Below are 14,455 nucleotides of genomic sequence, written 5' to 3'. Positions count from 1 at the left end.
GCTGCCGTGGCACCCATCTTGCAGACACTTTGTGAAACTGGAGCACATCATGCACAATGTGGTGTGGTGACCAATGACTAATCTGTAAACATGCCGCAGTGTCATTCAGTGTCACTCGGCGGTTTTCCTTCAATATGGCTTCATCTGGTGCAATGTTCTGTGGAGTCACAACTCGTTGTGCCTCACCTGGACGAGGAGCATCTTCCGCTGAAGTCACACCATTTGCGAACTTCCTACTCCATTCGCAGACTTGCTGCTGTGACAGACATGCATCACCGTAATGAACCTTCATTCGTCGATGAATTTCAATGGGATTCACACCTTCACTACGCAAAAACCGAATAACAGAACGCTGTTCTTCCTTGGTGCAAGTCGCAAGTGGGGCGGCCATCTTTACGCTGATACTACGACGGTATGTGTGCATCTGCACTATGGTGCCACCTACAAGCCATTCTGCACGCTGTTTGTAGCACGCTTACCAACTTATAAGATAGCGGCATGAAATTTCGATTTGTTATTAGAAATTTAAGGTTTTCATTTGACTCACCATCGTATATGCAACGTAGAGCAACTCCGATTCGGTTATATAAGCAGCGAGATGTAGCAAGGGATTAATATGGCATTCATATCTTTCTAACGTGGTGCGATAACGTGAACTATGGCGACGTTACTACTAGGACCAACTTGTTGTTGTTCTTTTCTTGGCTGCCGAAGGACAAATACCGGTATACATACATCGGAGAATACAGAATGTGTATGGGGCAACATGTCCGTCGAAACTATCGTTTTGGAATGATGCTCCATGTTCCATGCTGGTCGAGATTCGACACAAGACACCGGTCGATCCGGGGAGGAGCACCATCTCAAGAGTGGGACACTCGAGCACCCACACTATAGTCCTGATCTCTTCCCATGCGATTATGACGGCCTGGTTCCTTATAAAAGGCTTTGAAGGGTCGACCAGGGCGTGCATCAGGCAGTTACGGACTTCTGCACATAGCAGGACACAGTGTTTTACATCAGATTCAACCTCGTTCGCCGGTGGGATGAGTGCATCAATCCTCACGGTCATTTTTCCTGATTGGCATACCGATTCCGGACTGTACAGCCTTCGAATGGAAACTTTTTGATCGTCCCTTATACAGTAGTTTCAAGTCTCCCCTGACATTCACATGACAGCACCACTATTCCAACTTTGACAAAAGGGTTGTTGCTGAAAATCAGCGTAGAACGTATCTCACATATTGCGCTGAAACACATATTTTGAGTCACAGCTTCCACTTTGGGTGCTACGCTAGTGCAGTACGATTTCCGCTGTTACTACCTACTCTAAATGAGATGTAATCTTTAACGAGTAGTACTAATTTCTTGGGGATAGTTGCCAGAGTAACATAATCCTTTCAGTTGAGTTCTTGTTGTAATATCTGCTCAACGTGACTATATTAAGAATTTTCACGTAACTTACAGTTTCATATAGTCTGTTCGTTTCTGCTGAAGACCTTACGTGAATTCTCCCATATGGGACTTCCTGACACGATTAGTACATATCGTGGCTACAGACCATGCTCGCAAACGATGAACTTCCCACCAGCTCCGGTGCCTTCACCCGAGTGGATTAGAGGTGTCCATTATATGGATCTTCTGTGTGCTGTTTTAGTGATAAATGGAAATGGTTTTGTCATCTAAATGTGTCAGAAATAAAACGAGTTAATAACAAGAGGTCATGGCACGGGTACCATACTGTCTCTTAGCCGTAATGTCTCCCTGAGAGTAATGATTCAAACCAGTCTTCACGGTCGGACTCTTCTCGAACGACAGGCTTCTTTCATGGTACACTAAGCACAAACACATATGAAGAGTAGACTTGTTAAATATCAGCATAAAAAATGAAGGTACTAAATTAATTTTTTAGGCATAGTTTCCTGTAGTTATGTAGACAGGAGTGACACCACCAGCAGTCGACCAATGGTGTAAACGCCCAGAAGATGACCCCTACGTCGGCTTGAAACCAGTTGGCGGTAATAATAAATGCAATTAAGACTGTTTTTGAATAATTGATTAATCACACTAATCGCTGCTTCATCTCGACAACCATGTTGTCCAAAAAATTTTTATCTGTTTGTAGATACATGTCCATAGTCTTGTTGTATAATAAAGCTACTACGCCACAGTAAGGCAGACAGTGTCTAAAGAGCTGAAACAACATGAGAAGCCAACTGGTAATTTGTAGCTGGGCTCGCCACTTTGTTTTGGCACTTCTAGCAGGATGCTGTGTTACTGGGGGATTCAGTTTATATCACGGCTACAGGAATGAACCTATTTATCCATTTATTTGAAACTGGCACCAGTGCTTCGTCCCAGAAAACCCCAATGACGATTGACTGTACAGTTAAGACCGTCCATTATTGCCAGTGGGTGTAACCGAGAGAGTGCCGCCCTCCGCAGGTGGTGGACGTGGACATCTCCGTGTCGTCCGGCGGGCTGGAGCAGTTCCTGCCGCTGCCGACGCTGCAGGTGGAGGAGGGCGGGTCGGCGCAGGTGCGCATCAACACGAGCGGCGTGGCCGCCTTCCTGGACAGCCGCGCCGAGGTCGAGGTGGCCTGCCTGCTTCTCGACCTGGCGGCGCCGCTGCAGCACGGCCAGCTCATCATCAGCGGCAGCGACAACGAGACCATCTTCACACAGTCCGAGATGGACGCCGGAGAGGTAACGCTCTCTCTCTTTACTTCCAAATGTCCACGTAAAGTGGCTTTCAGGCCATTCGATTTCACCATCAGGAGTCTGATGGGGTATAGTATCACTTTGCTGCAGTATATATGTCTTCTGTGTTGGTAGGCCACATCGTATTTCCTCTAAGCTATCGATGTTTTGACCCCTCTCTTTTAAATGGGAATTTTCCCGTGCTTGCCCTGTGGATGTCGGATTATTGGGTAAAATTCTTGTGGTTACCATTGGTGGGCGAACTTCATTGGTTAGAAAGGTATTTTTCCCACACTTGTCCTGGAGAAAAGTTATTGGTTAAAATTTCTCCTGCTGCTTTTGGTGGGCGATCATCGTTGGCTAGAAACGAAATGGGCAAAGCAAGAGAGGAGGAGTGTATATCCAAGATACTATTGTCCGCAAAGGTCACTTCCAGGGCTCTTTTCCCCCTCTCTTGCTCTCCCCCTTTCACTTCTCGCCAATGATGATGGCCCACCAAAAGTAGCAGGAGGACTTTTAACCAATAACCACTCACCAGCTTAACTTTGGGAAAAATCTCTTTCTAACCAATGACGTTCGCCTACTAATGGTACCCAAAAGAATTTTAACGTATAATGACACTTCTCCAGCACATGCACGGGAAAAGTCTCCTTTATAAGAGAACATCGCACTGGTCTCTGCCAGTGCTCAACCAACAGTGGCCGCCACAATGTTCTGAAGAACTTCCCAGCTGAGGGCTCTAAACGTCTATCGTTTAGAATAAATATGATATGTCATAACAATCCAGAAGAGTTTAACTGCAATAGTGGCCACCAAAGCCTGCAGATTTACATAATGTTCTTATCATTCACTACCCATGCCAATGAGTATAGATCTAATCGAAAGCATCAATACACTTCTACATAATGCAGATTTCGCCATTAGGAGTCACGAGAGGTAGACAACCTAGTTATAAAAGAGGCGAGGAGTACTGGTTTATTAGTAGAGAAGCACTAACAGTAGAACGGATCCATCAAGAGAGAACAGTGCCTTCGAGTGAGGACCAGTTATAGGATGTTACTTGAATAACAAATCCATCAGGGGCATTTCTTCCCTTCTAAAGCTGCCCAAGACGTGTAGGTGATGTGACTGTAAAGTGGAGACGCGAAAGAATTACTATCACTAAACCAAAACCTGCAAGACACCATGTACTCGCGGAGAGGTAACGTCGAACATTACGGCGAGTGGTTGTAAAAAATCACATGGAATCAGCGGAAGCAATCACCCGTGAGTTCCAAAGTCCTACCAGCAGTCCAACTAGCACAAAGTCTGAGAGCCGGGAGTTAAGAATAGCGGACTAAGGTGGTCGAGCGGCTCCTCAGAAGTCACACAATTCTGTAGTCAATCGACGCTTGACGTAGTGCAAAGACCGACGGTACTCGACAGTGGATGACTGGGAACCAGTGATTCAGAAACCACGCTATGCCTTACGGCAGTACGATGGAAGAGTTTCGATTTGGAGAATACATATAGAACGTTACTTGCCATCCTCTTTAGTGCCAGTAACGAAGTACAGGGGAAGTGGTATGTGAAGGGAGGAGGGGGTATGGTCAGGGTGTAGCTCCATTATTACCCCAAATGTGTAAAGATATGAACACATTTTAACACATATAGTAGAGAAACATGTCGGCGATTGCGATTATATCTATATGACAAGACGTCCTTTCATAAAACACGATTTGTGCGCACTGGTTTGTGAACGTCAACACTCCTGAAGCGAACTGCCTACCGAGAGTACCAATCTGAAACCAAAGAACACCTTTGGGATGATTTAGAACATCGATTTCGGTCCTAACTCCAGTGTCTAACAACACTACCTCCTCTGGATGCGGCTATTGAGGAAGAATAGGCTGCCATTCCTCCACAGACCTTCCAATACCCCACTGAAAGTGTCCGCAGCAGATTTTAAGTTGTCATAAAGGTATAAGAAGGACACACCTCGTATTAAGGTCCAATAATAGGTGTCTGGACACTTTTGGTCAGGTAGTGTAGATGTAGATAACAAGGGCTATTTCCTAAGATCGTTTAGCTCTCCATGAGTGTATAGCAAGTATACGTATGTCTCGTTCCATTACTGAGCTGCAGAAAAAGCTTTGTTCAATCCTACAGCATCCATCCGCCTTAAACAAGCAGTGTATAAGTCATAACGAAAATCAGGATGGCAAAATTTTCTCACTTCTGTAAACTTGCTGGGAGCTTCACTGTTCGCGACATAACATTTTTTCGGCGTCATGATTCTTAGGTGATGTTAGGAGTATCAATTTACGTGGATCATTCCTCGTATTCAGGTTCAGATGTGCAGGGACCTCTCAGCAATACAAAATTAAATGGATATTCAGAGGCGCTTAGATGAGAGGACTAATTACCTTACAGTAGGTAAGGGTGACCCAAAAAAAAAAATTGGAAGTTGTCTATCCAGCCTAGCATCATGGTTCCTACTCATTTCATTTCAGGAAATGACTAGAAACAACAGTAGTCCTGATACACAGAAAGAAAAAAATCGCATCACCAAGAAGGGGTTGTGTGACATAAACTAAAGTTGGTAGGTGTGTATTTGCATCTGGAAGATGATTATCTGTTCAAATTTCGAGCCAGTCGCATCAATTGGCGCTGCTACGGCTACGAGAAGCTGGATGTTCCTTCTACGGTACTGCATAAAGACTTGGGAGGAATGTAGCCAATGTACATGACTGCTGGCAGCGGTGGTCACGGGAATGTACGGTCCAAGATGGCTCGGGATGGCCACTTGGCACTACGAGAGGACAAAACCATCTTTTCGAGATATGGCTGTGGTGCAACCCAAAGCATCTGCAGTAACAATGTGAGTAGCAGTTGACACCGCAGTGACACAGCAAAGTGTTACAAATAGTTCACTTCAAAGACAGCACCGCGCCAGATGCCCTGTGCTGTACTTTCCACCGACCCCAAACCACCGCCGATTGCGAGTTCATTAGTGCAAGTGAGAACTCGTTGGAAGGCACGGTGGAGGTCTGTTGTGTTTCCTGATGAAAGCTGGTTCTGCCTCCGTGCTAGGGATGGCCGTGTGATAGAAAGCGGCTAGCTTAGGGCCTGCGACCAGTCCGTCTGTGTGATAGACACACTGGGGCTACAGCTGTGGTTGTAGTCTGGGGTGCGCTCTGATCGTTATCCCACGCACCCTGACTGCAAATTTGTAAATTAATCTGGTGATTTGAAATCTTGTGCTGCCATTCATGAACAGCATTCCAGGTGGTGTTTTCCAACAGGATAACGCTCGTCGACATATCTCTGTTGCTACCAAGCATGCTGTACAGGGTATTGGCATGACGCCTTGGCCAGTTCGTTCACCAGACCCGTCTCCAGTCGAGCACATAAGGGACATCATCGGACGACAACTCCAGCGTCACACACAGACAGCATTAACCGTCCCATTACTGACCGACCAAGTGAAATAGACATGGAATTCCATCCCACAAACTGACATCCGGCATCTGTGCAACACAGTGCATCTACGTTTGCATGCTTGCTTTCAACATTCTGCCGGTTACACCGATTATCAATGCACAGACATTTCACATTTTCAATGACCTATCTCGCGCTTCTATTAACCTGTGAACCTGGAATGTTCATCACTTAAATATGTTACCTAGACAAATGTGTTCCCGTAATTTCACTACTCTACATTAATTACTCTTTGGTGTTGCAATTTTTTTCTTCGGGGTATAACGCCTCACAGAGTGTAATTGAATCGATGGGGAATGTGTTTTTCTGGATTATCATCAGCCAAGAGAGCCAGACACAGCTCAAACTACTGCTTCTGGTAGCACCAAAGAATCATCACGACACTGACAGAATCATTTGGTGTGGTACACCTTAACATGGTCTACTACTGTAGAGGCACATAGTTGCCAAAACATGTGCATATTGTGTTGCTCGAGGCTTCCCCGACAGACTAGTAGCAAATACGGCTCTTGGGTTATACGTCGGATGTCGTGAAAATTCCAAAATATTTCGTCGGCACAACTAATGACATATTCGTGCAGCGAACACAATTCTCAGGCTGTGACCGAAGCCTGCTAATTACGACGGTCAGAGAACAAACTGCGCATGCGTGAACGCGCCAAATTTCGGTAAGCACGGACATGCAGATCGGTAGCGAGAGAGACAGCTACGCTACCTGTCGGACGATGAACGCACGCACAGAGGCTGTCAATTACATTGTACGCTGCCGTCGGCCACCCCAGTGCCCTTTGTCGGGAGCTGCTTTCCGGAATATGTGTCCGCGCTGTCGTGTGCCCGTTCCCGTCGTTGTCAAACAAATATCTAAGTCAACGACCGCAGCGTCATCCCTCGTAAGACCAATATTTATGTTTTGTGTTCGCAGTAAATTTTAAAATGGCCAGCGTTGGATCTCATGCCGTGTTGAGTGGAATCCTGTGTCCCTGTCAAGCAAAGCAGTCGAGCTGCGAATTTCTGCTGCTTCTTTAAATACGCTGTCCCAGTACGAAGACGCGGACGACAGAATTTCGGTGTACTTGTATTCCATGCAATGTCCTGTAATGAGGCAATGCTAGGCCACTGTAGATTCGTCTTTTTGGTCCACAGTGGTAATTCGTCGATGTCCGACACATCTGTCCTCAGCCGCGTGGGATTAGCCGAGCGGTCTAGGCGCTGCAGTCATGGACTGTGCGGCTAATCTCGGCGGAGGTTCGAGTCCTCCCTCGGGCATGGGTGTTTGTGTTTGTCCTTAGGATAATTTAGGTTAAGTAGTGTGTAAGCTTAGGGACTGATGACCTTAGCAGTTAAGTCCCATAAGATTTCACACACACACATCTGTCCTCCACGGTACGACAAGTTCGTCCAATGTATGAGATCCCGCATCCACAGAGAATCTCATAGACACCAGACCGTCTTAAACCAAGATCTAAAAGAACTCTGAGATTCGTTGTCGGACGAAACAATTATTTCACTTTGTTTCTCCTATAACCTTCCTGTTTTCGAAGAAAGCGGTCTAGGGCGTCTCGCCACGGTCCGCGCGGCTGCCCCTGTCGGAGGTTCGACTCCTCCCTCGGGCATGGCTGTGTGTGTTGTCCATGGCGCAAGTTAGTTTAAGTTAGATTACGTAGTGTGTAAGACTAGGGACCGATGACCTCAGCAGTTTGGTCCCCTAGGAACTAAACACAAATTTCCAAAATTTTCGAAGAAACACGGCCTACGTATGGCAAAGCGACCATTCCTCTTTCTTCAACAGTTTCTTCCAGCTCCACATTTTCTCTAGCACGCGCCGCATATAAGGCACGGCGGACGACTCTAATAATACGGTACGGAGGTGGCGTAGCTCATCAGACAAGCGAAATTAGAATTATATTAATACCTTCAGCTGCTAACGGGCGCTGATGTATACCAACGGGGACAGGTGAAAATGTGTGCCCCTTTCAGACATGTCCGAAAGAACAAACACTATATCCATATAAATATACAGGGTGTTACAAAAAGGTACGGCCAAACTTTCAGGAAACATTCCTCACACACAAATAAAGAAAAGATGTTATGTGGACATGTGTCCGGAAACGCTTAATTTCCATTTTAGAGCTCATTTTAGTTTCGTCAGTATGTACTGTACTTCCTCGATTTACCGCAAGTTGAACCAATTGAATGAAGGTAATGTTGATTTCGGTGCTTGTGTTGACATGCGACTCATTGCTCTACAGTACTAGCATCAAGCACATCAGTACGTAGCGTCAACAGATTAGTGTTCATCACGAACGTGGTTTTACAGTCAGTGCAATGTTTACAAATGCGGAGTTGGCAGGTGCCCATTTGATGTATCGATTAGCACGGGGCAATAGCATTGGCGCGGTACGTTTGTATCGAGACAGATTTCCAGAACGAAGGTGACCCGACAGGAAGACGTTCGAAGCAATTGATAGGCGTCTTAGGGAGCACGGAACGTTCCAGCCTATGACTCGCGACTGGGGAAGACCTAGAACGACGAGGACACCTGCAATGGACGAGGCAATTCTTCGTGCAGTTGACGATAACCCTAATGTCAGCGTCAATCCTCATTTCAGTGCAAATGTTCTCTTTACAGATGAGGCGTCATTCCAACGTGGTCAAATTGTAAATTTTCACAATCAACATGTGTGGGCTGACGAGAATCCGCACGCAATTGTGCAATCACGTCATCAACACAGATTGTGAACGTTTGGGCAGGCATTGTTGGTGATGTCTTGATTGGGCCCCATGTTCTTCCACCTACGCTCAATGGAGCACGTTATCGTGATTTCATACGGAATACTCTACCTGTGCTGCTAGAACATGTGCCTTTACAAGTACGACACAACATGTGGTTCATGCACGATGGAGCTCCTGCACATTTCAGTCTAAGTGTTCGTACGCTTCTCAACAACAGATTCGGTGACCGATGGATTGGTCGAGGCGGACCAATTCCATGCCCTCCACGCTCTCCTGACCTCAACCCTCTTGACTTTCATTTATGGGGGCATTTGAAAGCTCTTACGCAACCCCGGTACCAAATGTAGAGACTCTTCGTGCTCGTATTGTGGACGGCTGTAATGCAATACGCCATTCTCCAGGGCTGCATCAGCGCATCGGGGAATACATGCGACGGAGGGTGGATGCATGTATCCTCGCTAACGGAGGACATTTTGAACATTTCCTGTAACAAAATGTTTGAAGTCACGCTGGTACGTTCTGTAACTGTGTCTTTCCATTCCATGAATAATGTGATTTGAAGATAAGTAATAAAATGAGCTCTAACATGGAGAGTAAGCGTTTCCGGACACATGTCCACATAACATATTTTCTTTCTTTGTGTGTGAGGAATGTTTCCTGAATGTTTGGCCGTACCTTTTTGTAACACTCTGTATTGTTCTGGCAATACCGGCCATGACCTTCTTCTTCTGTGCGGATGCACACATATTCCCCGAACTCTTACCGGACTTGGTAAGAATGTTTTCCACGAGTAATGAGTGTATTGGGGTGGGACACTACGAATGTAGTGTGTGGATGTACAAGGTGAGAATATGGGTCTCGCGGGAAGCGTACGCGAGATAGTCCCTGCAGTCGCGCTAACCTCTGTGCCCTCGGTGGCTCAGATGGATAGAGCGTCTGCCATGTAAGCAGAAGATCCCGAGTTCGAGTCGCGGTCGGGGCACACATTTTCACCTGTCCACGTTGATATACATTAACGCCCGTTGGCAGCTGAAGGTATTAATATAATTCTAATTTCGTTCTAGACGGCTACAGTTCATCAATGGAGTCTTGCAGTCAAAGAAAAGCCTCATCATGTCTTTCCCGGAGCTGGCGCGCCTGTAGTTTCGAACAGGTAGCAGAACCTTCGCAGGGAAGCCATTACACATTCTCCATATAGTCCTGATCTCTCCCCACACGATTTCCATGTTTTTGAAGCCCTGAAGAAAGACATTCACGGCCGTAGATTTCCTTCGGACGACGAGAACCACGCCTGGGTACAATAATGGTTCTGTAGGCAAACTTAAACATTCTTCCATCAAGGCGCTGACCGTCTTGTCTCACACTGGAATCAATGCATTAAATGCATTAACGCCGCCCGTGGTGGTCGAGCGGTTCGAGGCGCGACAGTACTCCCTCGGGCATGGATGTGTGTGATATACTTAGCAGAGTTAGGTTTAAGTATTTCTAAGTTCTAGGGGACTGATGACCACAGAAGTTAAGTTCAAATGGCTCTGAGCACTATGGGACTCAACTGCTGAGGTCATAAGTCCCCTAGAACTTAGAACTACTTAAACCTAACTAACCTAAGGACATCACACAACACCCAGTCATCACGAGGCAGAGAAAATCCCTGACCCCGCCGGGAATCGAACCCGGGAACCAGGGCGTGGGAAGCGAGAACGCTACCGCAAGACCACGAGCTGCGGACATCAGTTTATTGGCAACCTGTTTCCAAAGTCTTGTAAATATACAGTGGGTGAATTTTCCGAAAGGTATCAATCAGAAAGTTCCACTTGAAAATAACTTGTGTCTGCATCAGCTCTTGTAGTGTGGGTGTAGTTGTTTATCACAAGAGTTTATGCGGATACCGGTTATTTTCACGTGGGAGTTTCTGGTTGCTATTTTTCGGGAAAATTCAAGCACTATGTACGAGAGTCGTTCAATAAGTAACGCCCCAGATTTTTTTCTAAGAACACATTTATTGTTAAGGGTCGGAATTTGGTGACAATATACATCAACATGTAGTGTCCGTGTCCCACTTGTCTACATAGTGTCCATCATGTTCTATGGCCGTACGCCAACGTTGTGGAAGAGCATGTATTCCCTGCTGGTAAAAGCTCTCGTCCTGTAGGCGTAACCATGTTTTCACTGCATGACTGACGCTCTCGTCGTCTTCAAAGTGACAGAAAAGCCTCTCCGTCGTCTCAAAACGCTCCAGCAATTGAGATGAAATAGCCTTTCTTTCAATCTTGTGGCCTGCTGTGAGGATTCGTGGAACCCATAGTGAGCACCTCTTTGAATATCTGAGAGTCGCGATCGTTTCAGACGCACTTTCAATGCTAACCGACGACTGTAGAACCAACTTTCACGTTGTGATGCGCCAGACGGCACGAATAACGTCATCCGCCCGATTCAACATGTCTGGAGCAGTGGCTGTGACAGAACGTCCCGAGCGTGGCTGATCATGGAGCTCTGTTTCTGCATTTCTTGAGTCCGTAACTTTCTTTACCCACCGCCCAGCTGTACTATCAACTGCTGCATCGTCATGCACTGCACGCAAACTTTATGGGTGTTCATCACGGTTTGTTTTTCTGCACAGAAGAGCTCAATAACAGCACGCTGCTTGTAACGTGAATCGTATGTAGACGCCATTTTGACACTGTACTACGGTTCTGCCACCTGCCATAACGCTTCGAAACTTCACCGGCGCACAGAACCAACTTCAAATGTTAAGCACCAACAATTTAAAAAAAAAAATGTGGGGCCCTGTAAATACGGCCCTCGTATTTACAGGGCCTGATGATGATGAATTTTATCGTCGAAACCGGTTGCCAATAAACTGATAATGAAGTTACAGCTGTCCATTGTGTTGCAAACTGTAATATTCCCATCGGCTGTGGTCCTCTCCTCCTGCTTAACAAGGACGCACGAGCCGAAATGTATTAACAGTTTGGCCTATAGCAATTACTTTTGAAATACTAAACAGTTTCCAGGTAGGAGACGAGGTACTGGCAGAAGTAAAGCTGTGAGGACGTAGCGTGTGTCGTGCTTGGGTAGCTGAGTTGGTAGAGCACTTGCCCGCGAAAGGCAAAGGTCCCGACTTCGAGTCTCGGTCCGGCACACAGTTTTAATCTACCGGGATGTTTCAATAAACAGTTTATCAACATTTTTTCTATCTGTCTCGTTTTCATGTGATTGCCCCTTATATTTTCTTTGTGGAGTGTATATGCGATAAAGCTGCACTGACTTCCAATAGCTCTCTTTTGTGCATGTACTGGCCATATTACGGCCCGAGAAACACTTCTGACGCGGAACGTATTGCTGGAGACATTGTCAGGGAACAATGTTACCAATGTTACCGAATATATGGTTGAAATTCCTGTTCAAAAAACTGTTCTAAATACTACGGGACTTAAGATCTGAGGTCATCAGTTCCCTAGACTTAGAACTACTTAAGCCTAACTAACCTAAGAACATCGCACACATCCATGCCTAGAACTCCTCGGCCACAGCGGCCCCCGAAATTTCTGCTGCTGGGCACATTGTTGGATTGTATTGTCGGCAATCTGGAGTTTTTACTGCTGGTGTAAACGTGTCCTCTAGTTGTTGTGGACGCTGAGTTTGCATCTCCATGGCGGCGGCAGGTGGTGTACCAGCACGACGGGTCGGACACGCTGAGCGACGAGGTGCGCTTCTCGCTGCGGCTGGAGCCGGGCAGCGTGCTGCTGCTGAACGCGACGCTGCCGGTGGCCGTGGCGCCGGTCAACGACGAGCCCTTCCGGCTGGTGACGCCGGCGCCGCACGCCACCGTGGTGCAGGGCCAGGCGCGCGCCCTCTCCAGGGAGCTGCTGCTCACCGAGGACGACGACACGCCGCCCGCCCAGCTCGTCTACGAGGTCATCAGCGGGCCCAGCGCAGGCCGCCTCGTCAACGCCGCCAACGCCTCGCTCGGCGCCGCCAACGAGACGGTAACTACCTGCCTTACTTCCTGTCTAACATGCTCTCAACAGTGCGCGACCCAAGTACCGAGTGATCCCAACTAACAACAAAGGCTAAATATCGATGATTTGTGAATTACGGAATTCGAACAACGATCATCTCAAAGCCATTTAACATATAAAAGCCTCGTTCGATGGAGTCTTGAGTAATGTTCGTTATCAGTCGAGTCGCGACGTTATGCTGTCGCAACGTTTCGACAAGTTTCGTGGTCGTCATCTTCAGGCGAACTGTCAGGGTCAGTCGAGTTCGTTCCTTTATAGCGGCTGATCCACAGATTCCTCTGCCGAGAGCCCAACAGGTGAGCCAAACACGTATCCACCGGAAGGTTGGTTCAAATGGCTCTGAGCACTATGGGACTCAACATCTTAGGTCATAAGTCCCCTAGAACTTAGAACTACTTCAACCTAACTAACCTTAGGACATCACACACACCCATGCCCGAGGCAGGATTCGAACCTGCGACCGTAGCAGTCCCGCGGTTCCGGACTGTAGCGCCAGAACCGCACGGCCACCGCGGCCGGCCCGGAAGGTTGGCCTACTAGCCAGAAAAGTCTGCAGCCCGGCGGCTATAAAGCTATGAATTGGACACGAACCCTATTACTACGAAACTAGGCAGAACGTTGCCGCAACACGTTGCCACGACTTCTATCTCGTTTCGAGAGGGTGCGTTTCTGGATGAGGTATCGAATATATTGCTTCCCCCTACTTATACCTCCAGAGGAGATCACGAATGTAAAATTAGAGAGATTCGAGCGAGCACGGATGCTTTCCGGCAGTCGTTCGTCCCGTGAACCATACGCGACTGGAACAGGAAAGGGAGGTAATGACAGTGGCACGTAAAGTGCCCTCCGCCACACATTGTTGGGTGTCTAGCGGAGTATAAATGTAGATGTAGATGTATCATAACCGAAGAATATTTCAGAAGTGAAGTTCTCTGAAAAAAAACCAGCATTTCCTCTCAACATGAACCGAAGAAGATTTCATAAGTGAAGTTCTCTGAAAAAAAACCAGCATTTCCTCTCAACATGGGACTTTTTTTAAAGTGTCGTTAGTTTTTAACCGGTTTGACGCTGACCTTCACTTTTCCCACCTTGTGCTAACATTTTTATCCCTACATACCTACTCTATGCAACCTGTTCTACAATATGTTTGGCATATTCTACTCTTCGTCTGCCCCCCAGTATTTTTTCCCGTCTACTCTTCCCTCCGACGCCAAATTGGCCATTTCCGGAGTCTGCAACAGAACCCCTTCTAGCCTGTTGCTTATTCGTTTTATCATCATCTTAAGCGCACTTCTTTACTCACCTACTCTTTTTACTACTTTTCCATTTCGTACTTACTGCTCTCACTTAATTTTCAACATTATTCGACTGCACCACATCTGAAACGGTCCCACCTTCCTCTTATCCATATTTCCATATTTCACAACCAAACAATGAGTACAGACCCTTTTCCTCCGTTCCATATCAATATCTGATAGCACTGGCGATTTTTCTTGAACAAATCTTTCTTCACCTATACC

General features: G+C 46.8%; 1 protein-coding gene across 1 annotated transcript in view; it reads left to right on the top strand.

Moving 5' to 3' along the window:
* Nucleotides 1-14,455, top strand: part of LOC124613370 (chondroitin sulfate proteoglycan 4) — a 553,335-nt gene that overhangs the window by 527,705 nt on the left and 11,175 nt on the right. Inside the window, exons 22-23 of the mRNA XM_047142070.1 lie at nucleotides 2,446-2,706; nucleotides 12,579-12,902. Of these exons, the coding sequence (XP_046998026.1) occupies nucleotides 2,446-2,706; nucleotides 12,579-12,902 (585 nt within the window). The remainder of the gene's footprint in view (nucleotides 1-2,445; nucleotides 2,707-12,578; nucleotides 12,903-14,455) is intronic.

This window comes from Schistocerca americana, chromosome 4 (genome assembly GCF_021461395.2).
Source record: "Schistocerca americana isolate TAMUIC-IGC-003095 chromosome 4, iqSchAmer2.1, whole genome shotgun sequence".
In the NCBI taxonomy this organism is placed as follows: domain Eukaryota; kingdom Metazoa; phylum Arthropoda; class Insecta; order Orthoptera; family Acrididae; genus Schistocerca; species Schistocerca americana.
Note: the sequence above shows the minus strand (reverse complement) of the source record. Positions and strands in the feature narration are given on the sequence as shown.